Source organism: Falco naumanni, chromosome 16 (assembly GCF_017639655.2).
Source record: "Falco naumanni isolate bFalNau1 chromosome 16, bFalNau1.pat, whole genome shotgun sequence".
In the NCBI taxonomy this organism is placed as follows: domain Eukaryota; kingdom Metazoa; phylum Chordata; class Aves; order Falconiformes; family Falconidae; genus Falco; species Falco naumanni.
The window spans coordinates 4,154,197-4,178,541 of record NC_054069.1 but is presented as its reverse complement, the minus strand read 5'-3'; the positions used below and the strand labels follow the sequence as shown (position 1 = coordinate 4,178,541).

At 55.1% G+C, this 24,345-nt stretch overlaps 1 protein-coding gene across 1 annotated transcript; it reads left to right on the top strand.

Annotated features, from left to right (window-relative positions):
- The first annotated feature begins 8,234 nt into the window (after positions 1-8,234).
- Positions 8,235-24,113, top strand: ADAMTS8 (ADAM metallopeptidase with thrombospondin type 1 motif 8). The gene is made up of 9 exons (XM_040616326.1): positions 8,235-8,832; positions 16,634-16,873; positions 17,101-17,233; positions 17,743-17,910; positions 18,112-18,410; positions 18,963-19,146; positions 19,456-19,628; positions 19,721-19,896; positions 21,651-24,113. The coding sequence occupies exons 1-9, from the start codon at positions 8,236-8,238 to the stop codon at positions 22,381-22,383; spliced, it is 2,703 nt and encodes a 900-aa protein (XP_040472260.1). The 5' UTR covers position 8,235; the 3' UTR covers positions 22,384-24,113.
- Positions 24,114-24,345: the final 232 nt, after the last annotated feature.

Genomic DNA, 24,345 nt, shown 5'->3' with positions numbered 1-24,345 from the left:
TAAGCACCCCGACATCGGGACAGGCTGCACAGGGAGGTGCCCAATGGGTCTTTCCCCCCTGCAGCAGCTGTTTCCACGCAAGCTGGTTTTGTGCCCAGAGGGAAGGATGGACATTTCTGTAATACTCCCAAGCTACAAGCAGACATCCAAGTCATGCACGCCCTCATAGCCCACGCTCCTTTCCAGCACTCCGGGTTGATTTAAGGATAAAATTAAGGCCTTCTCATCGTCAGGCTCGTTTTGATGTGATTTCAAGCTTCAAGAAAGGCTGCAAGCACAGCTGAAGAATTTGTGCATACGTGAAATATAAGCCAAGGCTGTTGCTTAAGACGCAGAGCCCACAGCCTGCAGCCTGGCTCGTTTCGATGCCAGTGCTTCCCCATGCTGTGGTTTGCTCAGTCGTGTGCCTTGCAGCTGAACTTGTGACCCAAAATCATCAGCTGACTGCACTGGGCTCCATGAATCAGGGATTTTGTTCGCTGGCCAAAGTGCAATGTGTGCACGGATGTCGGTAGGACCACAAAAAGAAAAACGGGCAGCGCAGGGAGTGGAGGTGCAAGAGGGAGAGGACACAACCTTGAGCATCTTCAGGTGCCAGGAGGGGATGTCTCCTTCCCACAGCACTGCCCTGTTCAACAGGACAAGTTTATTCTGGAGACCACGGCAGCATCCAGGGTGGCACATGGTCCCAGAGGTGCCACCTTACAGTGGCAGCACCCAGCTCTGGGCTGAGCACATGGCTCCTGGGGACATTTTGGGAATGAAGCTTATTTGTGAAGCCGTGTCAGAGTCAGTTCCTGAGTGGGAGATTGTGCTTCCTCCTGCCCCCACCTCCACTGTTTGCTCTTTGTGGCTTTGTGTTTAAAGACAGTAAAATCTCATTCCCTTCACGTGCAATGGGTGGACAGCAGCACTTGCATCATCTCTGACGGTGTTTGGTGGGGAAAGGCACAGCAGAAAACCCCACAGGCTGGGACATACACTGCAAGGAGCTCAGGGGTCTGTGCCCTACAGAGATATGGGTGAAGAGCAGCTGGGAAAGGGAGCAGAAAGGTCCCTACGTGCACTGTGAGAGCACCTTGGCTCCAGGTACCCCAGCCTAGAGCTCGGCATGCTAGGGTTGGTCATTGCTGTCCCAGGAGCTCCAGCCCCTCCATCTGGTAGATCTTCTCCAGCAGCGGAGGATGAGTCAAACAGAAGTGTCCGGACTTTACCTCCAGCCTGGAGAACATCTGATTGCCTCCTGATGGGGAAAGGCAGGCAGAAAATGCGAGTGTTTTGGCTCTGTCTGAGCTGCGAGCCGCTCCGTCCCGTCAGACACCGGGTTTTAGCTGGACTCGCTCTGTCCCGTGATGTTAACGGCGTGCCAGCATCCTTGGGGGTGACGTGAAGGGATGGATCAGCTGGCTGCTCTCCCACAGCCTCCCTTGTCCTCTCTCTCTCTGGACAGGTGGGAATCACCTACCCAAAGACAGAGCTCTGTTTCCAAGCTGGATTGTCTGCTGCCTGCGGTGAGTAGAAAAGCTGCTGAGAAGATGGAGCAGATATTGCCCTTAGGCCTCACCCTTTACAAGCAGCTCCGAGGGCTGCTGGCATGTCTCAGAGCACTCCAGAGAAGAAGTATTTTTATTTTATTTATTTGTTTTTCCCTCTAGCTCAATGTGATTTTCCCAGTCCCTGTCACTAGAGAGGACCCAGACAGAGCCCTTGAGCAGTCCCAGGGTTGCAGTGGCTGCTCGGGGCGCTTCTATCTCCACAACACATCTGTCTGGAAGCGGGGTGGGCGAAGGGGAATATCTCTGTTATGTCTCCTGCCAAGGCGAGGGGGCAGATTACAGCGATCAGCCACAACGGGAGGGTGAGGGCAAGCTCCCTGCTTTGGGGGACCTCCCAGCAGCTCCCTGCACCCCACAGCCCCTTACATCTGAACGAAGGAGCCAGCCCAAGACAACCCCTTGGTCTCACTCTCTGTGTCTTTCCAGGTGCTTGGGGCTGACCCTGGCTGCTCTTCAACCCCTGGAGTTTGCCTGGGTTTAATGGTAATGGGCCGGACATATGTGGCCTAAGGAATGCACATGATAAGTAGGGAACAGGGATGGAAAATGCCTTTGGACCTCACCGAACAGCTACAGATAATGAGGTGCATTAAGGTATACAAGGTAAATAAAATTTTTGCCTAGAAACCACTGTAAGATAGAAAACTAACTCACCCTGGCCTAATCCAAAACTCGTCCTGATCCTGAAATATCAGTGAGCTTCGAATATATGAGCAGGTCCGCAGTGTAGACCCTCCTTCTCCCCACTTTCCTCCTGTTTCATCCGAAGCGCCTCCGGGAAGTGACGACAAGTTATTTTCTTTCCTTTTTCCGTCACTGTTGTGATGCCAAGGGCGTGAATTTAGGAATAAAGAAAAAGTGGTGGTGTGGGGGGGGAATCCCCCAAACCTTGCGTATCTCCTGGCTGTTCCATTTCAAGAAAGAAATAGTTTGAAATAGCCCATCTGAGAACTCTAGGCAGAAGGTAGAGTGGAAAGGTTGTAGGCAGGGAAAACCTGGAATTGTGAGCCGGTCGCTTGTCCTGGGCTGGAAGGCTGGCAGGTCGAGGGGCTGGGCTCTCACCCAAACGCTCTCCCACATGGGTAGGAAGGAGGATCCTCTCCAGGGGCTGAAGATGAGTCAAAGTGAGCTGTTAGGCGGCTTTCCAGGAAAGAAAGACTTGGAGAAGAAAATCTGGCTGGATCTAGAAAGGGTCATGGAAGGAGAGATGTGCAACCTGAGCACGTGGAGGTCTTAGTCACCTAAAACCTGCCCCATCCTTGGTCCAGGAAGACGCTGAGTTTAATCAGATTTATTCTGGCTGGGATGATAGCAACTGGAGATGGGCAGCCATGGGTTCCCCATGCACCCTGTGCAGTTCTATGCAACAGGGATGGCAGCAGCACTGTACCCGCCCCGTGAGAGAAGAGGATCTGGGCTTTAAACATCTTCAAGCACACACCTACAACAGCAACCTACTCGCAACACAACCAAAATCAAATCGGCCCTCTCCCCCCATGCACAGGTGGGGGATCTCTGTGCCTTGGCTCACTGCTCCTGCAGCAGGAGCATCTCTGCTGCCTTCTCGCGTGGTCCCGTCACATCACATCTGGCAGAGCTTTGACATGGGACAGAAAAAAATCATAAAGCTCAGTTTTGCCAGATTTCCAGCCAGTATTGCAGGTCCTGGGGTGGCTGATAGTTCATATACCCAGAAAGCATCCGAAATTCCCCTCTCTCTTCACCCCTCTTGGTATTTAAGGCTGTTGCCTGTTTAACGGAAGATAGAGGTTTTTCCAAGGTCTTTTAAACCAGTGAGTGGAAATTTAGAGGAGCTAGATGTGGTCCCACACAGCCCAAAAAATGGTATCACACGTTTCTTATCACTCATACACACACCTCCAGTCCGAAGATTTACGGCCCAGGGCTACACAGCTCTGTGTTGCACCCGCCTGCCTGAGGCAGGGTCCATCCTTGATTAATTAGCTGTATGCGATGTTCATGTGAGAAATACATAAACCAAAGATGCAGAAAGACCCAAGCTTGCAGAAGGGTGAAGCTGCGGATCTGGGTAAGCCTGAAAGGTTCTCAATATTATGTACATCTGGAATAAACCTGGGGTGCTGGAGATCTACAAGCCAGCTGCCAAGGATGCTCATCACTCAGGGAAACCATTATGGAGTTCATTCACTTTCCTCAGCCCATAAACTATGCGAGTGTGGGATAGGGAGGAGGGGGAGATTCAGATGTGGGATTGGGGTGGGTTTTTTTTCTTTTTTCTTTTCTAGAGAATAGTATTTTTCACTATTGCATTTCATCATGGCATAACTTGCCATATTTATTTAGCACTCTGTGGGCTGGTTCATAGGAAAAGCAGCCCTGGGGCAGGCTTGGAGGTCTCTGTCAGATCTGGAGGTTTTTAACCCCAGGTCGGATGCAGCTTTGCAAGGGGTTTGGGGAAGGACCGAGCAATCCTTGGTGGCTCTTCTCACTGATGGGCTGGTCTCCGGGCACCTCGCAAGCCTCGAAAGCCAGCCAGGAAGCGGAGAAGCAGCTCCCCAGGGAGTGCAGAACCTGGGAGGACGCTGCAGTGCTGGAAAGAGGATTTAGCCCTTGATTTCGGAAAGCCATAATAAACCTGCTTCCCTTATAGCCGCTTTGAGTGGCAAACCCACCCTGAGGCGAGGTTGCCCTCTGGTGACACTTGCTCTGTACATCAAGGTATGCCACGGAATGGAAGGCAACGGTTTGCATTACGAGTCAAAGCATGATTAAAAATGGAGAATAAATCCGGGGGTGCCTTAAGATGGTTTAGAAATCAGAGGCAGAATCCTTGCAAATCAAATCAAATAATCAAATGAAATCAAATCCTTCGCTCTCGCAGTACCCAGCTGATGATGCCTCTAGGGCGCCAAGAGCTTTCAAGGCGCCTTCATCAGCTGATAAACTGAGGCCCAGCCTGGCTGTCCCTGCCCTTCCCTAAATCCTAAAAATCTGATTTCCCCAGGTCTAAGGGGCTCAGTAGGAGTTAGGGTTTCCCCAGCATCCCTCTGGCAGCTGCTGAGCCTCACGCGCTGTCGGTGCACCGGCTGCTGCACCGGTGGGGGGGGGTGTGCCAAACACTGCGCTAAGGGGGAGGCAGAGCCGGATTGTTACGGGGTGCTGGGGGGTTCCAGGTACCAAATGTTAACTAAGCACCACTTGTAAGGCGGGGGGTCCCTCTCGTGGCTGTGCTTGCTCAGAGGGGGTTCGGCGCGGTGCTTCCAGGTTTATGCCACGTTGTGATGCTTAATTCGCTTGCTGGTTCCCCCACGCTCCAAACCAAGCCCAGACCCCCCCCCCCTCCTCATGCAAACCCAGGGCAAAAACCATCTCCCTGAATCTCACCTGCCAACCTTTGCAGCTAAGGGAGTTTCACTGAAGGTCATTTGACAGGACACGAGGCCAGGGCCCTGATTTAAAGCCCAGCTGCTTTTCAGGGAGGGATTTCTTTTCGCCAGCTTACTTTAAAAGGAAAACTAGTGGGATTGCTCCTTTTGCCGTCAAGTGGGTTTTGCACTGCAAAATTTTGCTGCTGCAGGACCTGCTCATGGCAGCAAACTCACTGGGATGGACTGAGGGTTTCCCACCACGCAGCATAAGGCGGCACTGACATCTAGTGGCAATAATTTTTGAGTTTATAGCTGCTTTCTTGCTCAAATTATTCTCCCATATGTTTTCCCTGGCCTGAGGGCAAAGCAAACAGGGGAACACCTAAAACACCAGCCCAGCACTGCAAATTTGGATGCGATCCCACTTGCAGAGCAAGGAGGGCACAGCAAAGCATCCCAGAGAGCCCTGAAACAGGGCAATCTCGCCGCTGCAGAGCGGGAACAGCAAATGCAACGCAGGTCTCACCCTGGCAGTCAAAACCCCTCTGGGAGCTGGGTGCCAGGCAGCAGGAGCACAGGGCTTGGTCCTCTGGGAAGGATGCAGGAGGGAGCTGCCGGATGCCTGGCTTTGCAGAGCTGGGGAGATGCAGAGGAGAGCAGGGCTGATGTTTGCAGGCTGTGTGATCAAAAGGGTCTTTAAATCACAGTGACTAGGGAGTTAATGGCTTTCACATGCTCAGCAGCCCCATAGAAAGGGGAGCCGCAAGCCCCAGGGACAGGCAAGGTTTGGTGGCAGCGTGTCCTGCAAGGGGTTAAGACACAGGAACCCTGAAAAGCCTTGGGGTGCCTCAACCTCTGCTGGCAGGAGATGCGGAGGGGCAGCCAGGTGAGGTTCTGCTGTCTCCCAGTGTGCCTTTGAGCTGGTTTGTAACGAGCCCAGGGAGGCTACAAGAAATTCCAGCTACTGTTTGCTGAGCGAGCCGCTAATGAAAACCAGCGGTGCCTTCCAGCTAAGATGCAAGCATGTCCTCTGAGATCAAAGATGCAGCTCTGAGAGCGGAAAGCCAGGAATAAATTGCATCCTGTCGGACAGACGTGCCCACTGTCGCCCACAGCCTTACCTGTCCTCATTCAGACCAGGGCCACCATGTCCCTTTGCCCACCCTCAAGGCGAAGCCCAGCAAGATGCACGCCTGTGCAGGCACCTTCACTGGGCTTTGGGCTTGGAGGAGGCACTTTTGGCTTCTGGTCCTGCCCCTGGGCTTTTCTTCTGATTTTAAAAACCAAACTGTGTTTTCTCCCCAGCCCAGCAAAGCCCACCCTGGCCACTACTGAGAAGCCACTCCAGCTGCAGGCTGAGCTCCCTGCCAGGAGAGGAGGGGGCTGCAGGCTCAGGCTGCCCCAGGAGAGCAGCCAAGGCACTGGGTGTCGAGGCAGCACGTAAGATACGCAGCCCTGGCAGGATGTCTCAGACCAAACTACACCGTGCCTGGCATTGCTGCTTTTTTAATTATTTATTTATTTGTTAAATTATTATTTCCTCCACTCCTACGGTGGCAAAACCCACACTTTAAAAAGAAGTAATCAGAGCCTTGGCCCCAGGGCAGCACTGCTATTTAGAGCCAGGGCTCTGTGTTTACTATATAGGTAGGGATGTGGCTTTTAAGTGGAGATAATAATAGAGGGGCAGATGTAAATACATCCTCCGGTAAAGGGAGAGCAGCCTTTAACCCTGCACCCCATTGCTCAGCTGTGGCCTGACTCTGGTTTCCCAGGAATCCTGAGTTGCCAAATGCAATTCTTTACCCTTTTGGATCTTTTTAAGATTAGGTTAAGGGAAAAAAGAAAAAAAAAAAAAAAAAAAAAAAAAACACGCAACAGCCCACAGTGTAGAGGAGCTGGTCCTTGGGCTTGGCAAGGTTAAAGGAGCACGAGCCCAGCCCTGAGCATGTCCACTCCCTGTAAAAGGTTGAGGAAATCAGGATACGGAGCAGGATAGGACCACCAGCCCCAGGCTGCGGCAAAGACATCCCAGGGTACCGCAGTGCCGCACAAAGGGTGCTGCCGAGGCCAGGAATCTCATGAACTCATGGGGAAGGAGGGCTTAAGAGGAAAGAAGGACTAATATATAAGGAGCGATTTCCCTTTCTCCATTACAGCTGGTTGTTCCCTGGTGCTGAGCGGGTTCCCAGCCAGGGACAGCGTGTTTCTGCCCATCTCCTGATGTTTGCCACCGCTGAGCACGTGGCAGTAGTTACCTGGGTTTACAGCCAGAGACTTTGATACTCCTGCAAGGCAATGTGGCTGGGAAGGAAAACTCGGTCTGAAAGAGGGAAATGTGCGTTTTAAATGAAGCTGCACAATATATCCATTTCCCACCCACCCCACCCCCAAAAAAAAACCCAAAAAACACAAACAAACAAATAAAATAAAATAAAATAAAATAAAATAAAATAAAATAAAATAAAATAAAATAAAATAAAATAAAATAAAATAAAAGGGACAGGAGGAGCTGGCTGCATCGTTTTATTCTCGTAGGTATTTTCCAGAAGATTGATTTAGCCCGTTGCTGGAGGAAACCCCACGTGGACCCGGCTGTTGGTTCAGGGCATGGAAACCTCCTTGTCCGTGTCACAGGGGCCCGAACCCTCCGTCCTTGGCTGGGGGAAGGACGTGGGAACCCGGGCGAACCCTGCCGAGGCACCTCCTGCCTCCAGGCTGGAGGGAGATGCTGGCACAGGACCCGGGGGGGGGTTGGGGGGGGGGGGGGGATGTTGGGGACAACGGGAGAGGAACTAGCCCGCTGGGGGCAAAGCCTCCTACGGTGTCCAGGTGTGGGAAAGGCAGCCGGGTGCCAGCCCCCAGCCCCTGGGACAAGACCACCTCCCCGAGCCCCTGCACTGCAGGATCGGGCCCGGCGGGCAGGGGCTGGGCTGAAGGGGTTAATGCTGGAAGAGTAACAGGCTGGAGTTGACACTGGGAGGCAGGCGGGGCTCCCGGCGCCTGATTGGCCTCAAATCGCATCCAAAAGTGGGTTGGTTTTTTTTTTATTTTTTTTTTTTTTATAATTTTTTTCTCTCTCTCTGCTGCTGCTTCTTCTTTCTTTTTTTTTTTTTTTTTTTTTTTCTCTTTCGGTTCTCCTCCTCCCCCAGGCTCTGGCTGGCAGGGGAGGGGAGTGGGGAACAGCGAGAGATCAAAAATAAACCTCTTATGTCAAAGCCGGGGGGAGAAAGTATAAATACCGCGGGCGCGGCGGCCGGCGCGGAGGCTGCGGGGGAGCCGGCGGAGCGCGGCGGGGCGGCGGGGCCGGGCCGGGGATGGGGCCGGGGATGGGGATGGGGCGGCGGGCGCTGCTGGGGGGCCGCGCCCCGCTCCACCTGCTGCTGCTGTGCCACGCGTGGGCGCTGCCGCCCCCCCCGCGGGAGGCGCAGCCGCTGCTGCCCGCCCGCCTGCCCGCACCGCCGGGGCAGCTGGCCCTGCGCCTGGCCGCCTTCGGCCGCGCCGTCGTCCTCCGCCTGCGCCCCGACGCCGCTTTCCTGGCCCCCCGCCTCCGCCTGCAGCGCCTGGGGGGCCGCCGGCCGCCGGGACGGGCGCCGCCGCGCCGGGGGTGCTTCTACGCGGGGGGCGTCGAGGGGAGCCCCGAGGCGCCCGCCGTGCTCAGCCGCTGCGGCGGGGGGGGGCTCCGCGCCGCCTTCCTCCTCGACGGGGCGGCCTACGAGCTGCAGCCGCTCGGGCATCCCGCGCCCGGGCCGCCCTGGCGCCGCCTGCACCGGCTGCAGCGCCGCGCCGCCCCGCCGGGCCCCCCCGCCGCGCCCGGGCCGCCGCCGCCCCGCCGCGCCCGCCGCTTCGTCTCGCAGGCGCGGTACGTGGAGACGCTGCTGGTGGCCGACGCCTCCATGGTGCGCTTCTACGGGGAGGACGTGGAGGTAAGGGCTGCCCCGCCGTCCTGCCGTCCCCCTGTCCCCATTGCCCCTCCGTCCCGTCATCCCGCCACTCCTCCGTCCTGTTGTCCCTCTGTCCCCTTCGTCCTTCTGCCCCCTCCGTCCCCTTCCTTCATTCCTCCATCCCCATTGCCCCTCTGTCCCCTTCATCCCCTTCATCCTCCACCCTTCTGTCCCCATCACCCCTCCATCCCTCTGTGCCCTCCATCCCCATGTTCCTCTTGTCCCTCCATCCCCTTCATCCCTCTGTCCCCTTTATCCCCTCCATTCCTCTGTCCTGCCCTTTCATCCCTCTGTTCCCATCACCCCTCTGTCCCCTTTATCCCCTCCATTCCTCTTTCCTCAAGCTCTTCCATCCCCTCCATCCCCTTCATCCCTCCGTCCCCACTGCCTCTCCATACCCTTCATCCCACCACCCCTCTGTTCCCACTGCCTCTCCATCCCCTTCATCCCTCGCTCTCCTTTGGCCCTGCTGCCCTTCCATCCCTTCATCCTGCCACCCCTCCGTCCCCGTTGTCCCTCCATCCCCTCCTGCTGCCTCTCAGCCCCTCCATCCCCCACTGCTCCCCCAGCCTCTGCTGTGCACCTGGACCCGCAGGCACAAGCAGCCCCGGGGTGCCAGGGACCACCTTGGGTGAGCGAATAGAGAGCTGGGGACAGGGTGGGGGACCTTGGGTCTGTCCCCACCTTCCCCGGCTGCGGAGGGGCTGTCAGTCCCCGGGGCAAAGGCTGCAGAGCTGATCTGTCTGTGTTTGGGGACACTTTGCCAGACTCAGCATCCATCCCAGGGAGCCGGGGTCTGCACAGGCTGGACACTGCCATGCCCCGTCACTCTGGTGTCCCCAAAGATGAGGGACAGAGGGGGTTAATGCCTTTCTTGCTGCAAGGGAATAGCCTGCTGCAAAGCGATGGGCTTAACTCCCGGATAGGAGCTCGGGCCAGATAGTAAATAAACCAGGGGCTGAGTAATGTGCAGTCCTGCTCCTGAGCCACCTGTTAGCAGCCCAGCAGATGGACCGACAAGCCTTTCCCCAGCCAGCACCACCACAAACGCTCCCCCTCCTTAGACACACTCCAGCTGCAGAGACCCTGGCCATGGCCAGGCTTGGTGGAGACCCCGGGAGCAGAGATCTTGGCCTCTCGAGCCCACACATCCATCTCCAGAGCTGTTGACCAGTGGCTTTCATCAGCATCACGTTATTTTTCACGCCTCTTGCAAAGCCAGTGCCCCCCCCTGCCCATGGTCCCTGCAGTGATGGGTTGTTCGGGTGCTTGGGTCCAAATCCAGGTCTGAAACGCGCTCGGGTCCTTGCAGGGGATAACTCTGCGCCGAAGCTGCTTGGCTTCGGCCGTGGGTGGTTTGGGTCCAGGGCTGGAGCTCCGTGGGGAGCAGCCGGGCAGCTGAAACCAGGGGCTGCGCTTTGGCTGCCTGGCTTTGCCACTTCTGCCAGCTTTATCCTTCCCCTGGGGGCTTCATCCAGCTTCTCCACTCTTAATAAAGCAGTGGTTTAATTCCAGCCCTGCTCAGGCAGGGCTGGACCTTGAGAAATGCTAAACCTTGGAGCTCCAGCTGATTTCAGCTGCTCAGCATCCCTCAGGTTTTGCCCCTTGCTTGGTTTTGCTTGCGTGCCACTATGCTGGGTTGGCAGGAACAGGTAGCAGAGAGTCAGGGTTGACGGATGCTGCGCTGGGAGACAACCCCCCCCGAGCAAACAGCAGTCAAGCACAGAGTTTGCAACGGAGTAACCCAAATTCTTAAGCAACAGGCATATAAATGGGGGTGAAAATCACTCTCCCTGTAGTGTGAACCTGGTCTCTGATTCCCCAAAAGGACAGGGGGGAAATAAATAGTGTGGTGCATCTTCTGCCACCAGCTGGGCACCCGATGGTTTTAAAGCAACACCCGAGGATCTGCCTCCTGCTACAAGTAAGGTGCTATGTTTGAGGGGGGAGTCACGGTAATGCCCAGCTCATTTTGGAGGAACAGAGCAAGAGTGTAAAGTGATTTGGAGAAAATCAACCAGCTCTCATGTAGTAGTTTAAAAAAAAAGCCACCTGCTGTGTTTCTGTGTCTTTTGTTCTCAGCAACAAAAATGCAGGGAGAAGCATGGTTGCTGCTAACTCAGGAGACCAAACAGCCATCTCACTTCTCCCTAAATACCTACATTTTGTGGGCCAAAAAAAAAAAAAAGTGATGGCTTGCTGGTGCTGGTGAGATCTTGGCTGATAAGGAGATGCGCAGGGAGCAGAAGGGTTGAGTCAGAAGAAACTATATTTATATAGTGACTTTTCTTCCCGTAACCACACTTTAATTACCAATTTTTATTAAAGGTCACAAGTATTGTGTGTATTCCTGGTTATTTTCTTGCATAAGCTGTAACAGCTTCAGTAGAAGATAGTCGCCATAAGATGCATTCAAGCGTTGCAAGTTAGAATCAATGCCCTGCTGTTGTTAGGAAAATACTATTAATGATTTATTTCTAATCAATCCAAGCCTTATAGCTCAGACGTTAACCTAATTTAGGTAACAAATGTTTAATTCTACTTCTGTCAACACTCAGGTAAACTAGGAGGAAATGATGAAGTAAGAGCAGAGCCAGAGTTGAAATCTGGGGGTTTAATCGCTCTTCTGGCTTGATGGTTGCAGGAGATGGGGTGTCGGAGGGGGCATTAGCAGCAGGACAGTGCTGAGCAGTAACACCTGTGAGCAGCTGGCAGGTTGAGGAGGGCTTGGCAGGATGTGACCTGCAGTAATTAGGAAGAGCCCCCTTATATAAGGGGTGGGTGCAAGGCCCTCAGCTGGTTACACAAGTCATCCTTTGTGTTTTTCCTGCAGAGGAGCCAGAATGTTTGAAGAAAAAGGACCATGAGCATCACTAACAGCATTAAGTGGGGGGTTGGGGATGGGAAACTGAGGCAGGAGATGGTGCAGGGGGTAATCTCTGTGGTGTGCAGGGAAAAGGGCATCTGGGCTGAGCACCTGCAGCACAGGCTGCACTTGCAGGGATGCTCAGCAGGGCTCGGGTGATGTTTGCCGAGACACCTAAAGCAACAGGCAGTTACAAAAACCGGCCGCGGCATCCCCAGCCAGTTGGCAGCCAAATCGGATTCCTGTGGTGGGATTTCTCCAGTCTCTTGGGTGCAGACAAGACGCATTTCCAAGCTTTCCTCTGCAAACACGATGGCTACGATCCCCTTTCTTTCCCCCTTGCTCTCACAAGTGAGGATTCTGCTATCCCAGATTCCAGGAGTTGGTAGTGACTGAGGACCCCGGGCAAAATCGGATTGGTTTGATTAAGCTGGGATTCCTCGCCTGACTTCTGTGGTTTTTTTCCAGGCAGATCAATGAGGTTTTTGGAGTGCTGTTGCAATGCCTTCCTTCTAAGACCAGGTGGGTGCTGGAGTGTGTGGCATGGGGCACTGCTGGGGTTCTCCTGCCGGCTCTCCTGCACCCAGGCTGTCTGTTAAAGTGACCTTGGAGGTAAAACCCAAGCCACCCCAGAGCCTCAGGTTTCCCCCCCCCGCCCCCCCCGTGTCCGGCTCCTAGGCTTGCTTTAGGATATTTTGCAGCTTGAGCGGGTAAATTCACTTAATCCCTTGACAAAAGGAGCCGACCCCTCCTGAGCCCATCCCAAAGGCAACTGGGGTGGGATTAAAGGGGATCTTTGCAAAGCAAAGGGGGACCTGTGCGGATGCTGCTACCCGCCAGCATTGCCGGTGCTTTTCCTCTGGGATTTGTCCCCCGGGTGTGACCCTGAGCCTGCATCCCCTTCGGTACAAGGGGTCGGAGGACCAGCCAGCCTCCCTAAATGTTCCCTGGCCGAATGACTCGCTTCCTCGCGTCGCCCCGTAATGTTAAACAGCTGCAGCGTTTCAGCCCTGCCGCTGGCGCGGTGACCGCCGATTATCAAGGGCTTCGGTATGAAAGGCACAGCGTGGAGGGAGCTGGCTCCCACCGGAGCAGCCCAGGAGCGGTTGCAAACTGCAGCTCTTCCCGCCCTGGGATGCTCTGGGGACGGGGTTTTGCTTCGTGTTCATCCCTGCCTGCGAAGAGGTGGTGGCAGTCTTGCGTGTGCCTCAGTTTCCCCTGCCCTGAAAAGGAGTCATTTGGGTCAGCCCCAAAAAATCCAGCAAGTAGGGAAGGAGGAGGGGGGGAAAAAAATCATGTGGCAAACAGAATAAGGATGGGATGGAGAGCTGGGAAGGCAGAAGGGCAGGCAGGCAAGCAGGCTGGCAAGGTGTCCACCTCTCCTCGGGCTTGCCCCCCGTTTCCCTTGGCTGTCGCCCACATTTTTGCAAGGAAATTCTTGGCCTGGGCTTCAAACCACAGGAGGGGGCTGGCAGGGCGGCCGCCGGCCACTGCGGGTATCCGAGCCAGGGGGTCAGCACGCAGATGTCGCTTCGGGGGAGAGAGAAAGGCTGGGATATGTTTTTACCAGTTGTTTTTTTAAAAGCTGGGCAGCCCTCGCATCTGACCCTGTGTTTTCTTCCTTCCGTCTGTCTGCGCTCCAGAAATCTCTGCGTTTCTCTTTTCTCCCCCCGCTCCCCTACAGAAATGCTGGCTTCTAGGGAGAAAGGCGGGGGGGGGCGGCGGGGGAACCAACCCAAAGCCAACAACTCCACGAACAAACAAACCTACAGCCCCAGGTGGGGTTGAGCATTAATCCCCACAAGCTGGGGAGCATGTCGGAGGGAGGCAAGTGGTGCAGGGGTGTTGTACGGGTGCTGCCTGCCATCCTTCTGCACTGGGTGGGTCCAGCGATATTAGATCAGTATGTGCATACCACAATAATAGTTAGTGTCTGTGTAAGAGCAGTTCCTCCTTGAAAAATAATGATTATTTAAAACAAAAACAAAACAAAAAAAAACCAAAACAGTTTAGGGATCTCCACAAGCTTCAGATTGAGTGGTTCTCATGAAGGAGAACGTCAGCAGAGACTTTGCAAGAGCCTGTATCAGAAAGCGAAATCCTTCAATATTATGAGGTTAAAAACAACCACTTCTGTTCTCCGTGCTCTGACTTACATTCATTTTTTTCCATTGCTGACCCTCTGCCCATGCTTTTTGCTGCTGCCGGTCTCATGTCAGGTAATGCTGGTGGTACCTGTGCATGCTTGGCTTAGCAGTGGTGATTTTCTATGCAGCCTGCTCTAGGTGAGCTGCTTGAGCAGGGCGGTTGGACTAGATGATCTCCAGAGATCCCTTCCAACCCTGACCACTCCATGATGCTGTGGCAGGAGGGGTGTCGGAGCTGCTGTAATGCAGGTGTGTTGGACAACAGGCATCCTCCCTTGTTTTAGGGGGGAAACAGGTGGAATTTGAGGTCCTTGAGACCAGAGGGAGCCAAAGATTGCAGCCGGGGAGAAAAGAGGTAGGAGGTTTTGGGGGGCATCACCAGGCAGTAGAAACCCCTGTGCTGCCTCTGCGGCGTGGTGGCTTGGCTGCAATGCTCATACCTGGCCATAAAAGCAGAGCATGGGGTGGAGGAGGGATGCTCCTGCAATCCTCTCGGCCTTGGGCTGCTGTCCTCTCCCCCCGCAGCAGGTAAGGGGTTGATTTTCCAGCTGTATTTACTAGCTGGACAGAAATCCTGCCAAGATCTTGAGATGCTGGTTGGAAAAAGCAGGGAAGCACCTTGTGCCCAATGTGCTGCAGTGCCTTGCAAGGAGGCAGGAACCAGTCCGTTTGTACCTCTGGGCTGCCCAAAGCTGACCCTGTGGCTGCCCCACACCTGATTCCGATACCCTCGGGGTCAGACCCACATCCTCATCCTCCGTGCTGGGAAGGAAACCCCGGAGAAGGCGGCGTTCCCTCCTGGGCGGCTTGTCAAGCCAGAGCCTGTTTGCAAAGGCACGAGAAGGATGGGACAAGCGGGATTCAACTCGTCCGCAGCCTGTTGTTGGCCAAAAGCACTCAGGCAGCCTCTCCTGAGCCCTGGGGATCCTGTAATTTGCTTTTGGCCCCAGATCCAAACCTTTGGCCAAGCCAAGGCAGTGCAGGTGGATTGCTGCTCTCCCCGGAGCGGTCAGGGTCCAACTGAAACCCAACCAACTCCTGCACGGTCCAGGGATGGGTATAAATAGACACCAGATGGTGGAACAAGTGAATTTGACCTTTTAATCTGCACTAAATAGTTGTTTGTTCGGTTCATTTTCTGTCTTCGCTTTCCAGACGAAAGCAAGGCGGACGGATGTTTTCCGAGTCCCTCCATTCCTGCTGCTGAAAGAGTTTCTTGGCTGGATGTAACCCTGAGGATGCGAGGGTTGGTGTCCCAGGGGATTTGCCATAGGGATTGAGAGCTCCCAGGTAAAAACTACCGGGATGGAGAGAAACCTCTAATGGGTTAGAAAAGGATGCGGCAGTATTTGCTCCCATGGAAATGAGGGATGATCCCATGATGCACTGCTCCAGCACAGAGCATCCTTCTAGATCTTCACACACGTAATCTTAGGAAGGGTTTGTGATGGTTGCTTTTAGGAAGGTTCCCAACAGACTTTCCCCATGGGGTAAACAATTCCGCCGGTCCCCTGCAGCAGCTGCTCACGGGGATCTCGCCTGGGTTTCTTGCCTCGGCGGTGACTTCTCCGTGACATTTGTTGCGTGCTTTGGGCTGGGATGTGAGTCATGTCGCGGAGATCTGGCCAGTCTAAATAAACCAGTCTATTCAGTGCTCCCATCATCCTTGCCGGGGCCTGCCCTCAGATAATGAGCCGGGGAGGACTTGGGATACATCTTGCTGAAGCAAAACATCTGTTTATGTGGAGTTGCCAGCGATGGGGTAAAATGGGGCAGAATAATTTAAAATAGCCACAAGTGCCCTGGGCGAGCAGCTGTTGGTGCAGCAAATACGCTGTCGCTATTAGGGGACACAGGTATCCCCTAAACATCTCCCTCGTTTTCTGAGAAAATGGCCTTTTGTGCATATCACTGTCCTGGCAGCGTCATGATGGGTGAGCGCACCAAGCCGGCTCCGCTCAGAAAACATGTATTTTGGGTGAAAATCAGGTGTTGGAGAGGGCTTCCACTGAGTCCTTCCAGTTTAATTAGGTAGTGGCACTGGAGTGAGACCACAGGGTGTAATTCATCTGGGGAGGAGAGAGGCCACTTTCTCTTTCCCAATAAGATATTGTGTAATAGCTGCATTTTTTTCTCCTGACTCTTGGCTGCGAGCGGGTGCCAAGCAGAGGAGGAATTTCGATGCTCCGATAAGATGTTTACATCAGCTTAAACACCGCTGGCGCGTTTGACATATTAAGTAATCTCTGACCGTCCCAGTTGCCCGAGCTGGGAATGCTGCTGGGCGAAGACTCGGCCGTCCAAGCGGTTTGGCTCTGGTTTGTCGCCAAGGACGTTGGGTTCAAACCCTGCCGACCAGAGCGGGCAGGAGTTTTACGCGATGCGAGGGCGGTTTTGCACCAGCGAGGGGATGCATGTGGGGCAGTTCCTGTCCTAGGGCAGGGTTAACGCTTGGGGAATAGGCAAGAGCACTTGTGAGGTTTTGCCAAGGGATTTCTGGGTGCCAAGGGTTCATGGCAGGTGAGACGCAGCGTCTGGAGAAGGGGATGCAGGGGTGGGCTTGCTGTGCCCGGTGCTGGGCACAAGGTGTAAAGCATTGCGTACAGAAAAGGCAGCGCTTAGTCTGTCAACCCCAGTGGCTGCCTGAGTCGGTCTGGATGTAGTAGGCTTCATAAATGAGATCCATTTCTCCTTTCCTACCATAAAATAAAAAAAAAAGCCCCATGGCACAGGCTTTAACCAGGCTCTGCCTGCCTTTCTTTCCCCACAGAACCACGTCCTGACCCTGATGTCCATGGCTGCTCGCATCTACAAGCACCCCAGCCTGAAGAACTCCATCAACCTGGTCGTGGTGAAGGTGCTGGTGGTGGACGAGGCGGCAGCGGGGCCAGAGGTGTCCGACAACGGCGGGCTCACCCTGCGCAACTTCTGCAGCTGGCAGCAAAAGTTCAACCCCACAAGTGACCGGCACCCGGAGCACTATGACACTGCCATCCTGCTGACGAGACAGGTCCGCAGGGTCCCTTGGGGATGCTGGGGGTGGGGGGAGGAACGGGGTCGAGGAGGGATCCCCCCACCATGCACAGAATGGAGCTTGCAGCAATGCAGCTGAGGGGGCGGTTGAATTTGGGGTGCAGAGCACCAGTGGGTCACCCAGCTCTGCCTGGAGATGTTGGGGCAGTCGAACTGGGGACCCCTTCACCCTGCCTTACCCGCCCCGGCGCTGCTCGCAACCAGGATTTCTGCGGACACCAAAGCTGCGACACGCTGGGAGTGGCGGATATTGGCACCATGTGTGACCGCAACAAAAGCTGCTCGGTGATCGAGGACGAGGGCCTGCAGGCAGCCTACACCCTGGCTCACGAACTGGGTAAGGCATCCCTTCCCAAAGGGGTTGCTCCTTTTTCAGCCTGGCATTGCCAGCCCAGCTGCTGGGAGGGGATGTAGCACAGCCCAGCACCAGCATCTCCCGGCTGGGTACCACCCACTGAGCCTCGGGCAGCACTGGGGAGCTCCTGGCACTGGCAGGAGCTGGTTTGCACCAGCAAAAGCGCTTCAAAGTGCCCGAATTGGTGTAAGTGGGTGTATTTGCCTGGTGGATGAGCTAAGGCAGGGGAGCAAGCAGTTTTCCCCCCCTCAGTTTGCCACTCCTAGAGATGCCCGGACTAATTTGGGCTGCTTCACCCTGTGTACAGCAGGCTGTACCGCTGAGACAGAGCAAGCTCTGTTTTGTTTAGCACTTCTGATTTATCGAAGCAAGTAGCTTTTGCAGCTATGGAACTGCTTGATGACTTAGAGATGCTCCCAACTGCCCACGCACCGCCGGCAGCAGGGGCTGGGCTTGGGGGCTGCGGCTCAGCGATGCTCTCTGCTCCCCAGGCCACGTGCTCAGCATGCCCCATGACGACTCCAAGACCTGCGAGCGGCTCTTCGGGCCCCTCGGCAAGCACCACATGATGGCCCCTCTTTTCATCCACTTGAACAAGACCCAGCCCTGGTCTCCTTGCAGCGCCATGTACCTCACCGAGTTTCTGGATGGAGGGCACGGTAAGGCTCAGTTCAGCCACCTCATCATTCAGGACAACCTTTTCCTTAATTGCTCAGGCTCATTGCAATGCCTGGAGTGGGGTGTGGGGTGAAGGGGGAGTCGGATCAGAAGGCAGAGAGAGTTTTGGGGTGCCCCGCTTGGTGCAATCTGTGGCATCGAGCCCTGATGCGTCTCCAACCTAATTCTTGTGCCTTGCCCAGGCGACTGCTTGTTGGATGCCCCGGCCAACCCCCTGGCCCTGCCTGTGGAGCTGCCCGGCCGAAAAGCCCTCTACAGCCTGGACCAGCAATGCCAGCAGATCTTCGGCAAGGACTTCCAGCACTGCCCCAACACCACAGAGGAGGACATCTGCGCCCAGCTCTGGTGCAGGACCGGCAGCGGGGAGCCCCTCTGCCACACCAAGAACGGCAGCTTGCCATGGGCCGATGGCACCCCCTGCAAAGGCGATGGGCTATGCTGGGATGGCCGCTGCGTGCCACAAGATGCCCTGAAGCCCCAGGTAATGAGGGGGAAGGGGTTTGGGGACCAGCAGTCTGGGGCTTGACCCTTTGGGATTCCCAAATCTCTGCCCCTGGTCCTGGTGTCTCCTGGTCTAGCTTTGGATTTGCCCGATTTGTTTTCTGGATCTCTCCTTCAACAGCACCTTGCGATAATCTTTATCGCTGGCAAGCCCAGCTTGTAGCTAAATGCTGCCGTATATTTTGCTGAGGCGTGAGCTGGTCTGAACCAGAGCAAGCACCCACAGTTCTGCAATTAAATCATCACTTTTTGCCTGGCTGGGGGAATTAATGAAGATTTCCAAGTCAGTCAGCAAAGTACTTAAACCCAAGCTTAACTTTAAGCACATGAACAGACTGGTGGAAGTCTGTAATAACTTCGTGTGAAGTATGTGCTTAAGTGCTTTGCTGGATCAGGGTCCCAGCTGGTGACACAGGGGGAGGTGCTGGGGGGGATTTAGTGTCGCTCCAGAGCTTTGCTCACCCTGAGAGTGAGCAGCCAGGGATGGACGGGCTCGGAGATGGATGTAGCAGCTTCTCCTGGCCTCTTGCAGCCGGCGGTGGACGGTGGCTGGGGCCTGTGGAGCTCCTGGGGCTCCTGCTCCCGGACCTGCGGCGGTGGCGTGCAGTTCTCCTACCGGCACTGCGACAGCCCCAAGCCCCAGCACGGCGGCCGGTACTGCGAGGGCCAGCGTGCCAAGTACCAGTCCTGTCACACCGACGAGTGCCCGCCGGACGGTAAGGGACGCCGTGCCCCGGTGCACGCTCACCTCCCGCTCCTGTGTCTCTAGAACCTGTCACCGGGGGTTGCTCCGCTCTCCCTTGAGTATTTATATTTTTTGGCGGGGGGGGAAAGAGCCTTCTGCTGGGGGTTGTGATCCCTTCCCGCTGGGTGGAAGGCGTTCGGCATCCCTCCTCTGCTTGCAAGCTTGCTGCGCGCTCTGGCGATGCTCAGCTCGCTCCCACATCTCCGCGACGGCTCTCTGAGGACAGCCGTTCCCACCGGCTTCCCACAGCTCCCAGGTCATGTTTCACCTTTCCTTGCAGGGAAAAGCTTTCGGGAGCAGCAGTGCGAGAAGTACAATAGCTACAACTTTACGGATCTGGAAGGGAATCGCCTGGAGTGGGTTCCCAAGTACGCGGGAGTGTCCCCCCGGGATCGATGCAAGCTCTTTTGCCGAGCCAGAGGGAGGAGCGAATTTAAAGTCTTCGAGGCCAGAGTAAGACACCTGGTGATGATAATCACCCCTCTTTCCCCCCTTGGAGCTCAAATGCCCTAACTTCTCCTCTGCCCCCCCCCGCCTTTCCCTAGGTGATCGACGGGACGCTGTGTGGACCGGAGACCCTCTCCATCTGCGTCCACGGGCAGTGCGTCAAGGCTGGCTGCGACCACATCGTTGGGTCCTCCAAGAAGCTGGACAAGTGCGGGGTGTGCGGCGGCAACGGCTCCACTTGCAGGAAAATCTCCGGCTCACTCAACCGATCCAAGTAAGGCACCGGGGAGAAGGGCTCTGCAGAGATGGGCTGGGGGGAGACCAGCTTACCCCTCTCCGCCTCCTTTCTTCTTTGTTTTTTGTTGCAGAAGTGCTAGGTTAGGGATGTTAGGACTCCTTCTAGGTTGCATAAAGCCGGTTTGCTTTCCGTACCCGAATCATTGCATCTGTGCATCCGAGCAGCCGGACTAGAGGAGCGCTTGGCTTCCCCTCTCAGCCCTGAAACTGGGTGGCCTTGCAACAGCCTGGTCTCCTCCTCAGACTTTGGGAATTACACTGGGTTTATTTCAGGGCAGCATTATGCAAGCCAAGCAGAGTTTATTTCCTAAAATAATAGCTGGTGCTGACACGGGCAACAGGCTCCATACGCCACTGCAAATCAATCTGCTGCCCCAAGTTGTTTATAATATGCATCTCACCCCAATGCAGCCGGTTGGGCACATATTCAAGAACTGACGTGGGATATAAATAGTTCAATAATTTTTCCCTGGGCTTGGGGGTGAATTTCAGTCCCGGGACTCGGGCATCGAGGCAGCCGCTTCCCTTGCCCAAGATCCCCGTTGCTTTGCCAAAGAGCTGAATTGAAGGCTTTTGTTGAAAAGATCGTAACAAAAGCCCAACGCATCCAATTCCATGCGGCGAGGTGACTCACACAGTCAAATTAGATTTCCTAAATGGTTTCCTTCCAGGGAACCAGCTGAAATGGGGCTTCCACTCTCCTATGAATTGTTTGCGGTTGACTAAAGGGAGATTAGCGTGGCAGCTACAGCCAAGAAGAGATCCCATTAAGATCAGGGTTAGGGAGGCCAGGGTGACTGAGAGCACAGTTTGACCTAAAGGCTTTTTTCCAAAATACTCCAAACCTAATTCCTGACCTCAGCGTCAACGTGGGGATGTGTGGAACACGATCCTGCCGGCCCCACGACGTGACTCATGCCAGGATGGCATTTTATTGTAGTGGCACGTAATTACCGTAGCATGGGGTGCCGAGGGCTTGAATACCAAAGCCTTCCCGGTGCTGTCCCGGGAGCTGTAGTGCTCCGGGGATCTCGTTTGGGAGGGAGATCCTCCCCCAGCATGGCAAGGTGCTCTGCGCCCTCCAACAGAAGCTCTTCTGTGTCATGGGTGGTGGCTGCAAAACTCTTCCAAAGATGAGCCCAGAGCCATTCCAGAGATGCCCACCCATGGATAGGGGATGGTTCTGCTGCAGTAGGACTTGCTGTCTTCTAGGAAAGGCTTTTGAGTGGATATCCAAGTCATCTGCAATATGAGATGCCTGTTGGATTAACTGTTTAACTGCTGATCTGGTTCTAGCAGCAGCATCTGGCCAATGTGTGTATCCTCTGAGCGTACAACGCCAGCAGCGCCCCGACTCACTGCTGTTCTGCTGTTCTGTATCTATCTATAGCTGGCGCTATCAGTCAGCATCACCTGTGACAGCATCACTGGCAGAGCCAAGCTTTTAGTCCCAAACACCTCACCCATTTCAAAAGAAAGGGGAATTTTCCACCAAGGCCGATAACCGCGGGGCTGCTCGTTTGATTGCATCGCTCATTTTTGCGTGTAATTCAGCAAAATCTTCCAGCCAAGCATTCATCTGGCACAACTACAGTATTTCCAGCTCCTAAGTGCTCTGGGCTACAGAGTGATGGCTTCAGAGCCATGATCCCGCTTGCCAAGGGCCATCCCGTGCCTGGGTCTCCTCTTAGGAAGTCCAGGAAAATAACCGTGTCCCTTTGCCCTGTACAGATACGGCTACAACGACATTGTCACCATCCCCGCCGGGGCAACCAACATCGACATCAAACAGCGCAGCCACAGAGGAGTCCGTCACGATGGGAATTACCTGGCCCTGAGGACCCTGGAGGGCAAGTACCTGCTGAACGGAGACTTTGCCATCTCAGCCATGGAGCAGGACATCCTCATTAACGGGACCATCCTGAAATACAGTGGCTCCATGACGACCCTGGAGAGGCTGCAGAGCTTCCGACAGCTCCCAGAGCCCCTGACCGTCCAGCTGCTGACCATCGCTAGTGAGGTCTTCCCACCCAAAGTCAAGTACACCTTCTTCATCCCCAAGGATGTCCCTTTCAGCAAGCAGAAGGGCAAAGAGAAGAAGTCAGCCAATGTCATCCGACCGATGCTGACCTCCCAGTGGGTCCTGGGCGACTGGTCCGAGTGCTCCAAGACATGCGGCTCCGGCTGGCAGAGGCGGACGGTGGATTGCCGAGACGTGGAGGGTCAAACCTCCTCCACCTGTGACAGAGCCCTCAAGCCTGAGGACATCAAGCCCTGTGGAGATGTCCCCTGCCCGCTCTGGCGCCTGGATCCCTGGTCCCCCTGCTCCCAAACTTGCGGTGAGGGCGTGCGGACACGCAACGCCTCTTGCATCGATTACACCGGTAAAATCACCGCCCCGGAGAAATGCAGCTCACCGGGGCCACCGCCGGCCACCGCCACCTGCCTGCTGCGGCAGTGCTGAGCCGTGCCGGGACAGGCTCGGCAGCAATGCGCCAGGGCGGGATGGCGAGGATGCCACGATCTTGCTCACCAGACTAATAACCACTCTCCAGCGGTTCATCCCCACCCCATCGATGTCTACCTCAGAGGGGGGAATACCGGCAGCAAAACGGGGAGGAATCACTTCTTTTCCTTTCTTTCTTCCTTTCTGGCTGGCTGCTCGCAGGCAAGTTGTAATTTAAGGGGAAAAATAACCGTATCTGTAGGGTGTTTCCAAAGACTTGTTGTTAAATGTGGTTGCGGACTCTGTTTGTAAGGTTCGCTGGGGTTTGTTGCTGGAAAAAAAACACGGAGCCTGGCTTTGCCATCGCCCCGTCCCAGCTGTAGGTCGAGGAGGTCCAGGGTGGGCGGCTTAGCTGATAAAATTGGGATCCCTTTGCAAAAGGCTTGGATTGTGTTGCTGTCCCCTCCCTGCAGCAGCGTGGGTGTCCTTCAGCGCGGGGAGTGTTTTATCGGCTGTGGGTTTAGCTTGGGAGGTGACTCGCTGGTTTGGCTGGGAGCGAGCTGAGGGCTGGATCCTGGCAGGCACATGGCAAAAGGACAAGCAGGGAGGGTGGTCATGGTGGTTTCTGCTGGATTTATAATCCACGAGGCGACAAACATCTGTCTCCAAACATCCCCAGCATCAGCAGAGAGATTCCTAGAGCTGCAGCCCCATGCCTCGATCTTCCCAGCTGCAAACCCAGGGCTTAATTACACCTGAGCTGGCTTGCAGGTCTGCTGTGAGGATTAATTAATTACTAATTCTGCAGTGCTTTGGCTGTGAAACTCCGACCCCCTCTGGAGTGGACACTCGGGTGTGCCAGCATTTCCCCTCCCACCCTTGGCTTTCGGTCCCCTGCATCTTGCTTTCCCAGCTCTGCTTGGATTTTGGAGATAATTTGCTAACGTGGCTCGTAGCAGGGCTGAGCCCAGGAGCGGCAGGTGCTGAGCCCTCTCCGCAGCCCACCACGGTGATGGGTGCCGCTCTCCACCTCTGCTTTCCCGGGATATGTGAAGATGCTCGGGTCTGGCACCGGGTTTCAGTCTTGCTTGAGCGATTCTCAGTCTATTCGCCAGCAATTCACGCCTGGCAAGGCTGGAGCTCCTTCTTCCCGGTGGGAAGCAGCCAGGCCCCCTCTCCCCAGCCCAGCCGCTCCCTGGCCCCGGCACAGATGGCTGCTCGGTCCCTGAACCCCCCAGTTCGCCATCCGTGTGCTGGCAGCAGCTGGTGCCTGGGGAGTGGGGATGGAATTTGGGAAGGCTTTGCCATCCCTGGATGAGCGATTCGGTATTTCCAGGATCCTCTCTCGATGCCCCTCGCTGCTTCCCTGCGGATGCCCATAACCCTGCCTTGGCTCCCCTTTTGGCAGCAAAACGTTGAATTTCCCGTGGGAGCGGCCTTTCTCATCCGGAGGGGAGGAGGGCTGGAGTTTGTGATGCCTGAGCTTCCCCATCTGCAGTTGCGGAGCAGATCTTTTTTCCTTGTCCCTTTTGCCTGAGCTGAGCCTGTGTGAGACCCTCGTCTCGCTGGCCGGGCAGGTTTGGGATGGGGCCATGGGTGAGCCACTCTGGAGCTGTGCCGGAATCCCTACCATTTATTTGAAAACCCAAGATACTCAGCTTTTATCTCCTGTAGGTGATTCCTATTGAAACCAAGGGGCTCCAGCCAAGGGCTGAGGGTACCGAGGGCTTGGCTCCTTGCTTTTTTTTTTTTTTTTTTTTTTTTTTTTTGGGGGGGGGGGGAAGAAAAAAAAATAAAAATAAAGGCCAGCTGCAGAGTTTGGATGCAGAGCTGTTTGGGCTGTCGTTCAGACCTACCTTCGGGCAATGTTCTGCGTCTGCTAATTAATCTCCAGGAATTTAACAAATAGCTGGATGCTAAAGTCATGTAGCCTTGCAGGGTTATTTTCTTTTTCCCCTTTGAGTCTGTGAGGGTTTTAAC

Coding starts and splice junctions, on each gene's coding strand:
- ADAMTS8 (XM_040616326.1), top strand. CDS start 8,236: ATGGGGATGGGGCGGCGGGCGCTGCTGGGGGGCCGCGCCCCGCTCCAC. Junction 8,833..16,633: donor TCTACGGGGAGGACGTGGAG/GTAAGGGCTGCC, acceptor CTTTCCCCACAG/AACCACGTCCTGACCCTGAT. Junction 17,911..18,111: donor GTTTCTGGATGGAGGGCACG/GTAAGGCTCAGT, acceptor TGCCTTGCCCAG/GCGACTGCTTGTTGGATGCC.